Raw genomic sequence first — 14,364 nt, 5'->3', positions numbered from 1 at the left:
GGGAGAGGCAGGGGGGCCTCCTTGCCAAATTTCTCCGTGTCCCCCTCCTCTGTGCAGCCTGCAGACATCAACTATGCATCCCAGAAGCAAGTGTACCGGGACATTGGCGAGGAGATGCTGCAGCACGCCTTCGAAGGCTACAACGTGTGCATCTTCGCCTACGGGCAGACGGGAGCCGGGAAATCCTACACCATGATGGGCAAGCAGGAGAAGGACCAGCAAGGCATCATCCCACAGGTGTGCCTGGGGAAAGCTCCCTGTCCCCCTCGTCCCGAAGGGAAAACAGAGCCGGGAGGAAAGGGGGCAGCAGGGTGCCAGTGAGGCCTGATAAAGCCCTGCCGTGGCAGTGAGCTGGCCTGGGGGGGTCAGGGAGGGTCATCCAGGCTCTCCAGGACTGGCTGGACAATGGTCTGGCCACACGAGGCCGGGGGTGCAGGTGCTGAGCTGCTCTCCAGGAGCTGCCGCGTGCTGGCCCAGCAGGGCACGGCGCGGCTCCGGGGACGCCGATTCTCCGTGTCGGCGCGGGGGGGCTCTGCCAGCTCCCCAGGAGCCATTCAGGCACTCACTGGCTGGTTTTGGGGGTGAAAAGGTAGAAATCCCCGTGTCCTGGGCACCCCAGGCAGGAGCGTGCTGCTGAGCCCGGCTCTTCTGTCCGCAGCTGTGCGAGGATCTCTTCTCGCGCATCAATGACACGACGAACGACAACATGTCCTACTCTGTGGAGGTAGGCACCCCTCTGCCTGCCAGCCCGCTGCCAGCCTCCCCCCTGGCTCCACTGGTTGTGCCAGTGTGCAGACCCCTCCCTGGGGGACGCCTGGGTGGCTCATTCTGCTGGCTCTGCCCGTGCCCTCTGCTCTAGGTGAGCTACATGGAGATCTACTGCGAGCGCGTGAGGGACCTGCTGAACCCCAAGAACAAGGGGAACCTGCGGGTCAGGGAGCATCCCCTTATGGGTCCATATGTTGAGGACCTTTCCAAGCTGGCTGTGACCTCCTACAATGACATCCAGGACCTTATGGACTCTGGAAACAAAGCCCGGTGAGTTGGAAGAGGAGGGGATGGGCAGGGTTTGGGGAGTTTGCAGTCACTTCTGGAAGGTTCTGCTTCACTTCCTCGCTGTTCCAGTCCAGCTGCTCTGGAAGTGGCAGTCCCCTCCTTGCTGAGTCTTGGGCACTCCCACTTGCTCCCTTCTGCTTTCCACGTGCACTGGGGACAGCAGGAAAAAGCCTGACCTTGTGCACATCTTCTCCCAGAGCCCTCTCTCTTCCTCCAGACTTGCCTTCCCACCATGTCCCCTGTCCTAGCGTGAGCCCTGGCCCCGTCACCAGCCACTCCAGTGTCCCTCACAGTGTCACAGCTCCCTGTCCTACTCTCCCTGCAGCACAGTGGCTGCCACCAACATGAACGAGACCAGCAGCCGCTCCCACGCCGTGTTCAACATCATCTTCACGCAGAAGCGGCACGACGCCGAGACGGACATCACCACGGAGAAGGTGAGAGCAGGGCCTGAGGGGCTCAGGGGATCCAGAAAGGACTTCGGTGTTCTTTCATCAGCACTTGGGACAAGGCGGTGCAGCCCGGTGGAGGATTGGAGCAGGAGGGAGATGAGTCCCGGGCGCGTTCTGGGCTCACGGTCCCTTGAGGCACCGGCCCCTGGACAGGATATTTGGCAGCTGGTGCCCTTCAGCCCTGCCTGCAAGGGTGTCAGCCCTGCTCCTGAGCAACTCCTGCAAGGGTGACCCTGCAGAGCCCACTGCTGCCCTCAGGGCAGTGCCGTGCTGCGAGGGGCTCTGGCTTCGTGCTGGGCGAGGTTTGCTGTGCCCACGGGGCTGACAGCCTCCCCTCTGCCTGCAGGTCAGCAAAATCAGCTTGGTGGACCTGGCCGGCAGTGAGCGAGCTGATTCCACAGGAGCCAAGGGCACAAGGCTAAAGGTGAGAGCTGACCTGAGGTCCCCTCCTGCTTGTGGGGACACCGTGTCCTCCTCCCTCATCCCCAGCCAAAACATCTCCTTTCCTTGCCTGCTTCCTTGCCCACTGCACCACCAAAATCCCAGATAGGATTGTGTTTGAAAGCTGCCTAGTGCCACTTGCACCGTGAGTTCCAGCTGGGGGGTGCTGGTTACCCAATCAGACCAGGTGCTCTTTGCCCACACCTGGAATACTGGATACTCCTCATTTTCTCCTGGGCTTTAATGTGGCTCTGAAATGGGGCCTGAGCATCTGGGCTTTTCCTCTTCTACCCAGGAAGGAGCAAACATCAACAAGTCCTTGACCACTCTGGGGAAAGTCATCTCTGCCCTGGCTGAAATGGTAGGTGGCTGGAGAACAGACAAATGATGGCACCAGGGGGAAAAATAGGCTTGGGCCAGCAGGGGTGGACTCAGCTCTGAGGGATGGAGCATCCCAGCTCCGAGGGATGGAGCGTCCCAGCTCCATGGGATGGAGCATCCCAGCTCTGAGGGATGGAGCATCCCAGCTCCGAGGGATGGAGCATCCCAGCTCTGAGAGATGGAGCATCCCATCTCCAAGGGATGGAGCATCCCATCTCCGAGGGATGGAGCATCCCATCTCCGAGGGATGGAGCATCCCATCTCCGAGGGATGGAGCATCCCATCTCCGAGGGATGGAGCATCCCATCTCCGAGGGATGGAGCATCCCAGCTCCGAGGGATGGAGCGTCCCAGCTCCATGGGATGGAGCATCCCAGCTCTGAGGGATGGAGCATCCCAGCTCCATGGGATGGAGCATCCCAGCTCTGAGAGATGGAGCATCCCATCTCCGAGGGATGGAGCATCCCAGCTCCATGGGATGGAGCGTCCCAGCTCCATGGGATGGAGCATCCCAGCTCTGAGGGATGGAGCATCCCAGCTCCGAGGGATGGAGCATCCCAGCTCCGAGGGATGGAGCATCCCATCTCCGAGGGATGGAGCATCCCAGCTCTGAGAGCTGGGCAGACCATCCCAAGCTGTCTCTGCAGCTGGGACAAGCTGGGCTGGTGAAAGTGCCATCTGCATGGGGACCTGTGCCACTCTCTACTTGAGGGCCAGGGATCTGTGGTGAGTGCCAAGGGAAAAAGCAGCTCTCTTAAATGTCTCTCCGTTTCCTTTGCAGGATTCAGGGCCGAACAAGGTGAGTGCCCAGGCCGGATGGGGAACAGGGGGTTGGTTTCGAGCACAGTGTGAGTGGGTGGGAGTGGGTTGCAGGGTGGTTTTGGAGTGAGACTGTGCCTGGGCTCAAGCCATTCTTCTCCTGGGGGCCGGCAGAATCATCAGCCTCCTCCTCCCTCTGGGGATTTTGGTGGCCAGCCTTAATCAGCCCTCGCAGCCCAGGGCGTTTCACAGGCAGGACCTGGGGACCTGGGCAAAGATGCCCAAGGCTGCAGTGGCTGGGAAGAGCCGTCCTGCTGGTCCCTGTGGCTGGGGACCAGCTGTCCCCTTCCCTTTGAGGAGAGCAGGCAGCTTGACATCCCTTCCCTTTGCTCTCCCCTCCCCAGAACAAGAAGAAGAAAAAGACGGATTTCATCCCGTACCGAGACTCGGTGCTGACCTGGCTGCTGCGGGAGAACCTGGGTGAGGATGAGGACGGGTGGGGGGTGTGGGGACGGGCGTGGCTGCCCAGCAGGGTGTGACAGGGGGCACGAGGACCTGCATCTCCCTCATGGGTGTTCCTTACTGGGCAGGAGGCAACTCCAGGACTGCCATGGTGGCTGCTCTCAGTCCCGCTGACATCAACTACGATGAGACCCTCAGCACCCTCAGGTAGGAAGAAGTGCCCTTGTTCTCCCTGCAGTGGGCAGGAACAGGGGAGGCTGGCTGGGGCCCAGGCACTGCCACATGCTCTCCTCACCTCTGCGGTGTCCCTGGCTGGGGGTGTGCTGTGGAGGGAACCTGCAACCCCAGACTAAAGGCCAAAAGATTGTCCCGGCCCTGGGATCCTCCAAAGGGTCACGTGCTGGAGGGGGTCTGCAACACTCTTGCTTGCCCAGCAGCTGGGGGTTTGCCCCTGTTCTCCCTGTTGTTCAAGACCCTGCCCTTCCCTAGGTACGCCGACCGTGCCAAGCAGATCCGCTGCAACGCCGTCATCAACGAGGACCCCAACAACAAACTCATCCGCGAGCTGAAGGACGAGGTGGCACGTCTGCGTGACCTTCTCTACGCCCAGGGCCTTGGGGACATCATTGACAGTAGGTACCAAGGCTGCTCCCTGCCAGTGGCTCCGGGCAGCCGTGGGCTGATGTCCCCGCAGCCTCCCTGCATCCTGCTGCACCGGCCCCAAGGCGGCATCTGCTGCCTCTGGTGAGCCCCTGCACGAGTGTTCACAGCCCCCCAACCCCTTCCTGTCGCAGGGGGAGCTGCTTTCCACCCAGCAAACCTTCCCTTCTTCCCTTCCACCCACCATCTTCAGCATCCAGCACCCGGCAGAGGTGCCAGGAAGGTGTTACTGGGACTGCAGGCTCCCACAGGCTCCCCTCCCCGTGCTGTCTGATACCCTACTGAGATGAAGCCCCTCTTGTTCTGTTCTCTCTGTCTCACCCCGCTCCCTGCCCTCTCTTTCTCTCTTAGCCCATCCTGCTGCGGGAGGATCCAAATGTGTGTATTCCCCATCACTGGTACTCTCTGTTGCTTCCCGGCTTTTTGGAGCTCCGGGCTGTGCCCAGGGGCACCCGTGCAGCATGGGGAGGGCTCCTGCAGCCAGCCCCTGCTGATGGAGCCCTGTGTGCCTGCAGGCTGCCCATCCTCGGGGAGCCGGCGCAGGGGATGGTGCCAGAGCCGTGGTTAGCACCTGGGCTCGGGCTGGTGCTGAAGGGACCGGTGTCCTCCCACTTGGCCGTGCCAAGGGCCCGGTCAGCACAGGGACCTCCTCCTTCATGCTGTTGTGATGTTTCCTGTCGCTGCTGCTGCTGCTGCTGCTGCTGGTGCTGCGTGTCTCTGGAGCCTGGCACAGCCCTCGGGTGTGGCGGGGTGGGATGGTGCTCTGCTGAAGCAGTGGTGGGTGGTGGTGGCCAGAAGGCCTTGGCCCATGGATGAGCGCTATGGCCCCGTCCCACCCCGGGTCAGGCAGTGCACCAGGCTGTGGAGAGCCTGCTGAGGAGACAGGGGCCTGGTTGTCCCCTCCTGGCTCAGCTTCCCTGGATGTGGGCTAATGGAGACGGGTGATTAATCCTGCACCTGCTGACCTGTGCCCTGCCTGCCTCTGGCACACTGCTCTGAGAGCCAGTAACTGCTCGGGGCTGGAGGAGCATCTCCCATTCCTGGGTCCTAAGCCCCCACAGCTGGCTCGGGGGTGCCAGCTGGCAAGCACCACTGCCTGTAGTGCTGGCTTCATTCTCTGGCTGCCTCCAGCAGGCCATGGGCTTTCCTTTGAGCAGACCTGTGAGGGAATCCTGCCGCTTCTCCTGCCCTGGCTGCCTGACCCCTTGTAGGGCAGAGCCACCCCCTCTCATCTCCTTCCCTTCTCAGTCTCTGCTCCCTGATCTGGCTGATCTGGGGCATCTGGGTGGGGAGAGCCACCCAGGCTGTATGAGATGGAGAGGATGGCAGAGGCAGTGGCACGTGCTTGGGGAGGACATTTAATCCCAGACCCCATGGATGCAGGATCTGAGGTTGCAAAAAAGCGTCCCTGGGAGTCCGGAACGGCTGCTTCCAGCATCTGCCTCACCCAACAGCCCTGTTCCCTGAGGGGCTGCCCTGGCTGGGGAAGGGAGTGCCTGCCCTTGCCCTGCTGCTGTCTGTGCCGCTGTGCTGTTGCCTGTGCCTTTTCCTGTAATTCTTCGCTTTTTTCTCGACGCACCGGCCACTCTTTTTTTTTTCCCAACAGCTTTTCTTGTCTCTGTCTTTCTCTCCCATCCTGTCTGTGTGCCTTTCCCCGGCCCATCCCTCCTTCCGCGCCCGTAGATGTGTCCGACTTTGAGAACAATAATGATGCTAGAGGGGCAGAGCTGAGTCACCGCCATGACAATCTCTCCACAGTGACCAATGCCATCGCCGGGATCAGCCCCTCTTCCTCCCTCTCTGCCTTGTCCAGCCGCGCTGCCTCGGTCGCCAGCCTGCACGAGCGCATCATGTTTGCTCCGGGCAGCGAAGAGGCAATTGAAAGACTCAAGGTGAGAGGCTGGTGCCCTGGTTCCCTTCCCCTTCCCTTTCCCCTTCCCTTTCCCCTTCCCTTTCCCCTTCCCTTTCCCCTTTCCCCTTTCCCCTTCCCTTCCCTTCCCTTCCCTTCCCTTCCCTTCCCTTCCCTTCCCTTCCCTTCCCTTCCCTTCCCCCCCTTTTCCCCCCCTTTTCCCTCCCTTTTTCTCCCCTTTCCCTTTCCCCCTAATGCTCTTCAGCTTGCAGGAGTGCTCGGTGTTTTCTGGAAGCCTGTGAAGGGTGATCCTCATGGGCAGCAACACTCGGATGTGCTCTGCAGGCTGGACAGAGCTTGCCCAGACTGAGGGTTTGGCTGTTGCAGGGTTTTCCTGGTGCTGCCCTGTGGAGGGTGGCTGCCTTTGCCCTGTGGGACAGGGCTGGGCACTCCTGTCCCGGGAGGAGTGCTCCTGGCCCAGCACGCTGCAGGAGTGGGCCGGCAGCGAGCGAATGGAGGGGCTGGTCCTTGTGCCTCACTCTTTGAAGATGGGACTGGTGGAAAGCTGTGGGTGAAACGCTGCTGCAGCTTGGATAAAGAAGCCTGAAACCAGGACTGGTGTCCCACTGAAGCGTGCTGGGCAGAGTGGGCAGAGTGGGCAGGTGCTGCCCACACGGGGCACTCACCCCCTGTTTAACTCACCCTCGCCAGGAGACAGAGAAGATCATTGCAGAGCTGAACGAGACGTGGGAGGAGAAGCTGCGAAGGACAGAAGCCATCCGGATGGAGAGGTGGGTGGCTGGGCTGGGCAGGATGGGGTGGGGTGGGACAAGTGGCATCCCTTGGGCATCTCCCATCCTCTGCGCTTTGTTAGAGCAGTTGAGCTCCTGGGGCAGCCAAACACTTTGAATGTCCAGCCAGACCCTGGGTTGCCCCCTGGGGACCCCAGTACCCACCGTGCCAGCCTGCACAGGGGGGGCTGCTCTGAAAAACCCGCCTGAATTGTGATGAGAGCTGTGGCAAGCCCTGCATTGCAATCCACGGGACAAGCCATGGGCTTCCATCCTGGTGCTGGCCCCAGGCGTGCCTGGAGTTTTGACAGGCACTTCTTTCTCTTGCTCCTTCAGAGAAGCGTTGCTGGCCGAAATGGGGGTGGCCATGAGGGAGGATGGAGGCACCTTGGGTGTTTTTTCTCCTAAAAAGGTAGGATCATCCTATTCTCTTCTTCCTGGGGACTGGTTTGTAGTCCTGCAGCTCCCTTCTGATCCGCTCTGCCACAGCTGGCCAGTCCCATGTGCTTCACTGGCCTTTTCTGGGCTCTGAAACCTATGGGGGAAATCCAGCATTGAGCCTGCTGGGTACAAACATGGGCAGAAATACATGGGTAAATGTCCACCCCCCACTGCTGGCGTGCTGTCCCACTTTGTCAGGGTATTAGCTGATGATCACTCTCTTGGACTTCAGTGTTAACTTACAAAAATTCATACTTTCAGATGTTTAAAATTGCTGCCCCTGAGACGAGCGAGCCCTTGCTAAGAAATGGGGGTGGGCAAATATTCCATCTCTTCATTGCTTGGAGCGTTTGGCTTGGCCAAACCTCTGAAGTGTGTGTGTCCCCAGCCCAGGCGGTGATAAAGACCTCGCAGCCCTCCCCTGACGTGGCCCAGTTGACTTTTAGGATAAATTTGTGCACTGTTGTCTTTGTTTCTTGTCCCAGCTGCTGCCTGTTAGGACTCCAGACCTTTGGGTAGGAAGCGTGGGGGTTTATTCCCCGAAGCAGGTTGGTCTTGGAGGTGGGGGCATGGCTGTGGTGGTCTTGGTGCCTCCTTGCTCTTCAGCTATCTGGCAGGTGGAAACTCTTCTGACTTCTCCAGTGGCTGGTGAGGAAAGTTAGCGTTGATAGCGAGCAAACTCCAATTTGTTCTGGGCATTGCACTTTGCTGTCCTTCTGTGTGCCGTGGCTGGGGTGGTTACGGCTCCAGGAGCTCAGTGGAAGGTCACCACCAGCCTTACAAACCTGGACAAAAACTGCAAGCAAAGGAGGTCTCAGCCCCCAGGGCCCTGTGTCTGTCCTGTGGGGCCAGAGGTTAAAAGTTACAGCCAACTTCTGCCAGCCACCCTGGAGAAGAGCCCACCTTTCCCTGGACCTCCAGCTCTGCTGCCCTGTTTGCAGTGAGTCTGTGCTGTCAGCCACGCCTGTGGCACCGTGGTGAGGGGCCCCCTCTGCATGCTGGGTCTCAGCAGGCTGATGAGATGTTCCTCTTCTGTCTGGGAAACTCAGGACTTCTCCCAGTGACCCTGCTGGGACTGCCCCCGTTCCCTGGAGGTGAAATCCCAGCAGCTAAGCTGGCTGTGGCCACAGAGGGCCGGGGGAGGAATTTTCCTCTTTCTCAACAACCGAGTGGTTTGTGACCCAGGGGAAGAAAGGGCTGTGAGGGACCTGTTGGGCAGAAGACCAGGAAGTGAAATTCAGCCTGCAGATAGCGCTTCAGGTCTGCACTGCTTTTGGATGAAACTCTGGGACCTGCTCTTTGTGGATGCATCATCTGGTGTGCAAGTGGAGGAAAACAGGCACTTCTACTTCCTTTTTGACCTGGCAGAGAGCAGGGTTAGATTAGGTTTTGGGAAGAAATTCTCCCCTGTGACGCTGATGGGGCCCTGGCACAGGTTGCCCGGAGAAGCTGTGGCTGCCCCGTTCCTGGAATTTTTCAAGGCCAGGGTAGATGGGGATTGGAGCAACCTGGTCGAATGGAAGATGTCCCTAGCCATGGCAGGGGGGTGACACAAGATGTGTTTTTATGTCCCTTCCACCCCAAACCATTCCATGATTCTAAAATACACAGCACAGGTGAGAAGGGTCCTGCCCCAGGAGACTCTGAGCCACATCAGGGATTCCCCACGGGAAGGTTTTTGGCTTTGGGTTGGGCCTGTTTGGAACATGAATTTTCGAAGGTGGCCAGAGGAAGGGCAGCTAGGACTCAGAGCTGTGAGGAGGAAAGCAAGGAAGCCGGTGGAAGCAGGGCATCTCCATGCCAGCCTCAGTTCTCTGCAGTCCCCTGGAAAAGGACCCGTCTGGACGTGTCGCCCTGAGGCTGCAGAGGGCAGGAGAGCCTGTGCAGAGGCAGCCTGCAGTGCTGCTGAGCTCCCACCTTCCTCAGAGCCCCCTCAGAGCCTGGCTAGGCAGGGCACACAGGGATGACCCCGTGTTTGTCTCTCCCAGACACCGCACTTGGTCAACCTGAACGAGGATCCGCTCATGTCCGAGTGTCTTCTCTACTACATCAAGGACGGGATAACGAGGTGAGGCCGGGTCCCACGGAGCCCTGGCAGCGTTGTCCATATCTCAGTGCCTGACTTCCCCAGGCTGGGCACCGTTCCCAGGGCATCCCCAAAGTGCAAATCCCCAAGGTTTTGGTCTTGCAGTGCACCAGGGCTTGCTCCTGTCAGCTCCCAGGATGGGGCTGGGGGGAGACTCAGGAGGAGCTGCCTTGAGGGAGGACTGAGCTACATTTCCCCTTGCAGGGTTGGCCGGGAGGATGCTGAGAAGAGGCAGGACATCGTTCTCAGCGGGCACTTCATTAAAGAGGAGCACTGCCTGTTCCGCAGTGACACCAAAACTGGTGGTGAAGGTATTGCCTGTCTGGGGGGACCTCACTGCCCTGGGGACCCATCCCTCTGCCTGTCCTCCAGCTGAATGTCATGCCCTCCTCAAACTGGTTGGGTTTTATTGCGTGGCTGTGGCCTCTCCATGCCTCCAGACGAGCTACATCCCTCGTGGCTGGGAGGGGAGCTCACACAAGGCGTGTGGGATGAAAGTAGCGAGGAGATCAGGGCAGGATGGCTGAGCAGACTGTAGGTGATTCCCCCGCTCAGGATGTGGAGCAGGATCCACCCCCCAAAAATGGCAGGAACCTGGGTGTGAAGGGGCTGTGGGAGATGAGCCTGGGGAGGATGGATTTGCCTTCTGGAGGCTCTGGTCTCCCCTCACCTGCAGTCTCCAGCTGCCCTTATTCCTTGGGACCGCTCTGATTAACATCAGGCTGGCTGAGTCCCGTGAGCTGCCCACGGTGTGGGCGCTGCTGGTGGGTACCACCCACCCTGGGCTGGGCTGTCTCTCCCTTCCTGAGGCCGCTGGAGCAGGACAGGCAGGATTTATCCTTCTGCTTCCACCTCCCCTCCCCTCTCCCCGTCCCGCCACCTCCGCAGTGATAGTGACCCTGGAGCCCTGTGAAGGCGCTGACACCTACGTGAACGGCAAGAAGGTGACGGAGCCCAGCATCCTGCGCTCAGGTGTGTCCCTGGGGCTGGCGCCCCGGAGCCGCTCCAGCCCACCTTCCTCCCTCCCACGGGGACCCTGCCCTTGTCCCACGTTAAGCCCGCACCTTTCCCCCACCCCGTGCACGCCATCACTGCAGGAAACCGCATCATCATGGGGAAGAGCCACGTCTTCCGCTTCAACCACCCCGAGCAGGCTCGGCAGGAGCGGGAGCGGACGCCGTGCGCCGAGACCCCCGCGGAGCCCGTGGACTGGGCCTTTGCCCAGAGAGAGCTGCTGGAGAAGCAAGGCATCGACATGAAACAGGAGATGGAGCAGCGGTGAGAGCGTGGGCCGAGGTGCCGGGGAGTTGGGTGTTCACCTCCAGGCTGGTCATCCTCTCCTTCCCCGTTTGCACCCAGGCTCCAGGAACTGGAGGATCAGTACCGGCGGGAGCGGGAAGAGGCAAATTACCTTCTGGAGCAGCAGAGGCTGGTAGGTGACCGGGACATGGCTCCTTCTCAGGCTGCTCAGGCATGACTGAAATCCTGGCAGGTGTTGGTGTGGGTTGGATCTGTGCCCTAAAAACAAGGGCGAATCCCTTGTTCCTGGAGTTGTCATCATGAGCGCTGATCCAGGGGAGGGAGGAGGCCGTGTTCCTGCAGGGAAGAAGCACGGAGGAAGGTCACACCAGTGGGTTGCCTCACCTCTCTCCCTGTTTCCCCCAGGACTATGAGAGCAAACTGGAGGCTTTGCAGAAGCAGATGGATTCTAGGTATTACCCTGAGGCAAATGAGGAGGAGGAAGAACCCGAGGATGAAGGTGAGGGCTGGGAGCCGCCACCCTCAGAGAGGTTTCGATGCTGTCTGTGGGAGCGTGAAGAGTGAGCTGTGGGTCGATGTCGTGGCCCTGGGGTGACCGTCCCTCCATGTCCCCACAGTGCAGTGGACAGAGCGGGAGTTCGAGCTGGCCCTCTGGGCCTTCAGGAAGTGGAAGTGGTACCAGTTCACCTCCCTCCGTGACCTGCTCTGGGGCAACGCTATCTTCCTCAAGGAGGCCAATGCCATCAGCGTGGAGCTGAAGAAGAAGGTGAGTGGCTGGGCTCCTCTCTGCCTTGCTGCAGCACCCCCAGCAGAGACCATGAGAGCGGGCAGCCGGGAAGTGCTGAGGAGAGGTGGCCAGAGGCAGCACATGAAGCCTTCTGCCCTCCCAGGTGTCTCAGCAGCCCCTCTGCCCCTCTGCAGGTGCAGTTCCAGTTTGTGCTCCTCACGGACACGCTGTACTCGCCTCTCCCTCCCGACCTGCTGCCTCCCGACGCTGCCAAGGACCGGGAGAAGCGGCCGTTCCCCCGGACCATTGTGGCCGTAGAGGTGCAGGACCAGAAGAACGGGGCGACGCACTACTGGACCCTGGAGAAGCTGAGGTGGGTGGGAGACGGCTGTGCCGGGAGGGTTTGGGTGCCCACAGCCCCGTGTCTCCCCGCCGCCACGGGCATCCCGTCTGCCTGCAGGCAGCGCCTGGACCTGATGCGTGAGATGTACGACCGAGCAGCAGAAGTGCCTTCCAGCGTCATTGAGGACTGTGACAACGTGGTGACTGGCGGAGACCCTTTCTACGACCGCTTTCCCTGGTTCAGGCTGGTCGGCAGGTGAGCGCTTTGGCTCCTTCGAGGCGTGCCTGGGACCCACGGACGGTCCCGCGGGAGGAGACGCTGCCCGCCGCGCGCGGGGCGTTCCTCCCGCTGCGGGACCCCGGTGCCGCGGCTCTCACCCCGAGGGACCCGCCGGCTGCTGGCGATGCACCTGCTGCCTGCCGTAACGCAGCGCCGAGAGCCGCGGGCTCCAGGCTCGGGGGCGCGGGGGCCGTGGCCGGGCGGCGGGCAGGACACGCGTGCCGTCGTGACCTCCGCCGCGGCGTCCGAGCCTCCGTCCGTCCGGCGTGTGCCGCGTGCCTCCCTGCGCCTCCCGCGCGCCGCATGGAAGGGAGCGGCGCCAGCCGTGAGGATGGGCCGCCCTGGAGAAGGCTGGGGCAGGGGCAGGGCAGGGCAGGGGGAGCGGGGCGCCGAGCTGCGTGGCCTGGAGGCGTTCCCCCGTGCCGCAGCGCAAGGAGGGATTCTCTCCGGCAGCAGGGGTAGGGGCGAGCCTTCGTGCCACCTGCTCTGTGCCTGCGCTCCCTGCGAAGCCGGAAAAGGGGGTCCCCAGCGTTCACACCGGTTCCGCGGGTTGCTCTTTTGTCTGGCTGTTGGTGGCTTTAGAGATGCACCTGATGGGCAGGTCTTTGTTCCCAATGTCCCTCGATTGAAGCAGACAAAAAACCCGCCCCAAAACCTAACCAAGAAAAAAAAAAAACCAAAAAAGCAAAATTCCTGTTCTTTCTGTTTGGAACAGCTGGTGTTAACATGTCTTCTATCTTGTTGTACTAACCTTAGTTCAGATATCTCTGGCTGCAACAGCTCTCCTCTTTTCAACACATGCATGAGCGAGCGCATGGCTGATCTCACCCCCTCCCCTACCTTCTCGAACCCCGACTCCGACATCACCGAGCCTGCTGACGAGCAGCACCAGGGGCAGGAGGAGGAGGAGGAGGAGGAGGAGGAGGACCTGGAGGAAGACATCTTTCCGGAGTGCCCGCTGTGTGATGGCCGGGATCCATTTTACGACCGCTTCCCCCTGTTCAGTTTAGTAGGAAGGTTGGTGAGGTTTTAGGAGAGCATGCCGGGAAGGACCTAGCTCTTTCGCATGAGGGAACTGCTTTTGGACACGACTCCCACCTCCGGGGCATCCCGGAGGTGCAGGGGGTGGCCGGCTGGGATGGCCGCCAAGCCCGGGCGCCCGGCGGGGCGGTGAGGCTCCGGCTGAGGTAGGGCTGAGAGAAGCGTAGGGGAGGCGAGGGACGGCAGGGCGAGGCGGACGGTGCCTTCCTTTATGTGGGTATTTTTTTGAGAGAGCCCCTGAGAAGGGGAGCTCTGCTGTGTCTCCAACACCGAAGGAGCCACCTGGAGGTCCTGGTCCTGGGCATTTCTGTCCCAGGAAGGACCGTGTCCCACCTGGCTTGGGATGACCCTGCGGTGCCGCTGACCTGACACGCAGGCGCTGCAAAACCCTGTGTGCCTCTGGCACTGGCTTGGCTATCCCAGCTGTGTTGGTCAGTGTGAGCCCCCCTGAATTTGGAGGCTTGGATGTCCCCAAGTGGTTGTGGGGGATGAAGCTGAGGGAAGCGAGTGGAGAGCTGGGTGCAGGACAGGGTGCCAAAAGCAGTGTTTGCTCTTCACAGCTCCAGCCAGTGCTTGGTTTGGGGCCATTCCTGCCAGTTTGGCACAGGAGATGTCCTGGGAGGTTGTGGGGACCTGGGTGTAGGCTCCAGCTCCTCTTTAGCTGGAGCCAAGGACAAGAAACTTTGATTTCTCTTACCTGTTGGCTGGAGGCCCCCTTGGGCTCCGTCAGTCTTGGCCTGGAGAAGTCCACCAGCTGCCCCAAACCTGGCTGTGCCACCAAACCTGGAGCCATCTGCCCATCCCTAGAATGGTATGAGGAGCTGCCAGCTTTCTCTGGGCTTTTCCCAAGGGCACGTGCACCAGGAGCTGTTCTGAGAGCCTTTGCCTCCGGCAGGGGCTCCTCTTCCTCGGTGTGCTGGAGCCAGGCAGCATGGTGGGAAGGAGGGACCAGAGCAGGCAGAGAGGGTGGAGGTGGGGTAAGAGTCCTGCAGCCTCAGACCGAAAGAGCTGGGTTCTTCCCCTTTTATTTTATTTTTTCCTTTTTCCTTATTTAAAAGAAAAAAAAAATACCAAAACAACCCCAAAACTCTCAAGGGCACCTCAAAAAAAAACCAAATAAGGCCCTGTGGCAGCGGCCCCACTCCATGCCGGGGTGTGTTCCCCAGAGCTTGGTGCCTCCTGACTTCTTTTGAGTCTGCCCTGGGTTTGGCTCCCCGCGCAGCAGCTCCGCCGGCCACATTTCTTGTGAAGTGTGCTTGGATTGGTTTATGATTGGATCCTTGTCTTTCATTTTCTTTCTTCTCTTCTCTTCTCTTCTCTTCTCTTCTCTTCTCTTC

General features: G+C 60.4%; 1 protein-coding gene across 1 annotated transcript in view; it reads left to right on the top strand.

Moving 5' to 3' along the window:
* KIF1A (kinesin family member 1A) overlaps positions 1-14,364 on the top strand; it is a 42,432-nt gene that overhangs the window by 9,554 nt on the left and 18,514 nt on the right. Inside the window, exons 4-28 of the mRNA XM_040074340.2 lie at positions 58-237; positions 659-724; positions 860-1,038; positions 1,382-1,493; positions 1,855-1,932; positions 2,245-2,310; positions 3,111-3,128; positions 3,493-3,568; positions 3,679-3,757; positions 4,040-4,182; positions 4,562-4,588; positions 5,894-6,102; positions 6,771-6,850; positions 7,187-7,262; positions 9,280-9,359; positions 9,582-9,688; positions 10,266-10,349; positions 10,475-10,655; positions 10,737-10,809; positions 11,043-11,136; positions 11,255-11,403; positions 11,559-11,737; positions 11,825-11,962; positions 12,743-13,016; positions 13,058-13,173. Of these exons, the coding sequence (XP_039930274.1) occupies positions 58-237; positions 659-724; positions 860-1,038; positions 1,382-1,493; positions 1,855-1,932; positions 2,245-2,310; positions 3,111-3,128; positions 3,493-3,568; positions 3,679-3,757; positions 4,040-4,182; positions 4,562-4,588; positions 5,894-6,102; positions 6,771-6,850; positions 7,187-7,262; positions 9,280-9,359; positions 9,582-9,688; positions 10,266-10,349; positions 10,475-10,655; positions 10,737-10,809; positions 11,043-11,136; positions 11,255-11,403; positions 11,559-11,737; positions 11,825-11,962; positions 12,743-13,016; positions 13,058-13,173 (2,864 nt within the window). The remainder of the gene's footprint in view (positions 1-57; positions 238-658; positions 725-859; positions 1,039-1,381; positions 1,494-1,854; positions 1,933-2,244; positions 2,311-3,110; positions 3,129-3,492; positions 3,569-3,678; positions 3,758-4,039; positions 4,183-4,561; positions 4,589-5,893; positions 6,103-6,770; positions 6,851-7,186; positions 7,263-9,279; positions 9,360-9,581; positions 9,689-10,265; positions 10,350-10,474; positions 10,656-10,736; positions 10,810-11,042; positions 11,137-11,254; positions 11,404-11,558; positions 11,738-11,824; positions 11,963-12,742; positions 13,017-13,057; positions 13,174-14,364) is intronic.

Source organism: Hirundo rustica, chromosome 10 (assembly GCF_015227805.2).
Source record: "Hirundo rustica isolate bHirRus1 chromosome 10, bHirRus1.pri.v3, whole genome shotgun sequence".
NCBI lineage: Eukaryota > Metazoa > Chordata > Aves > Passeriformes > Hirundinidae > Hirundo > Hirundo rustica.
Note: the sequence above shows the minus strand (reverse complement) of the source record. Positions and strands in the feature narration are given on the sequence as shown.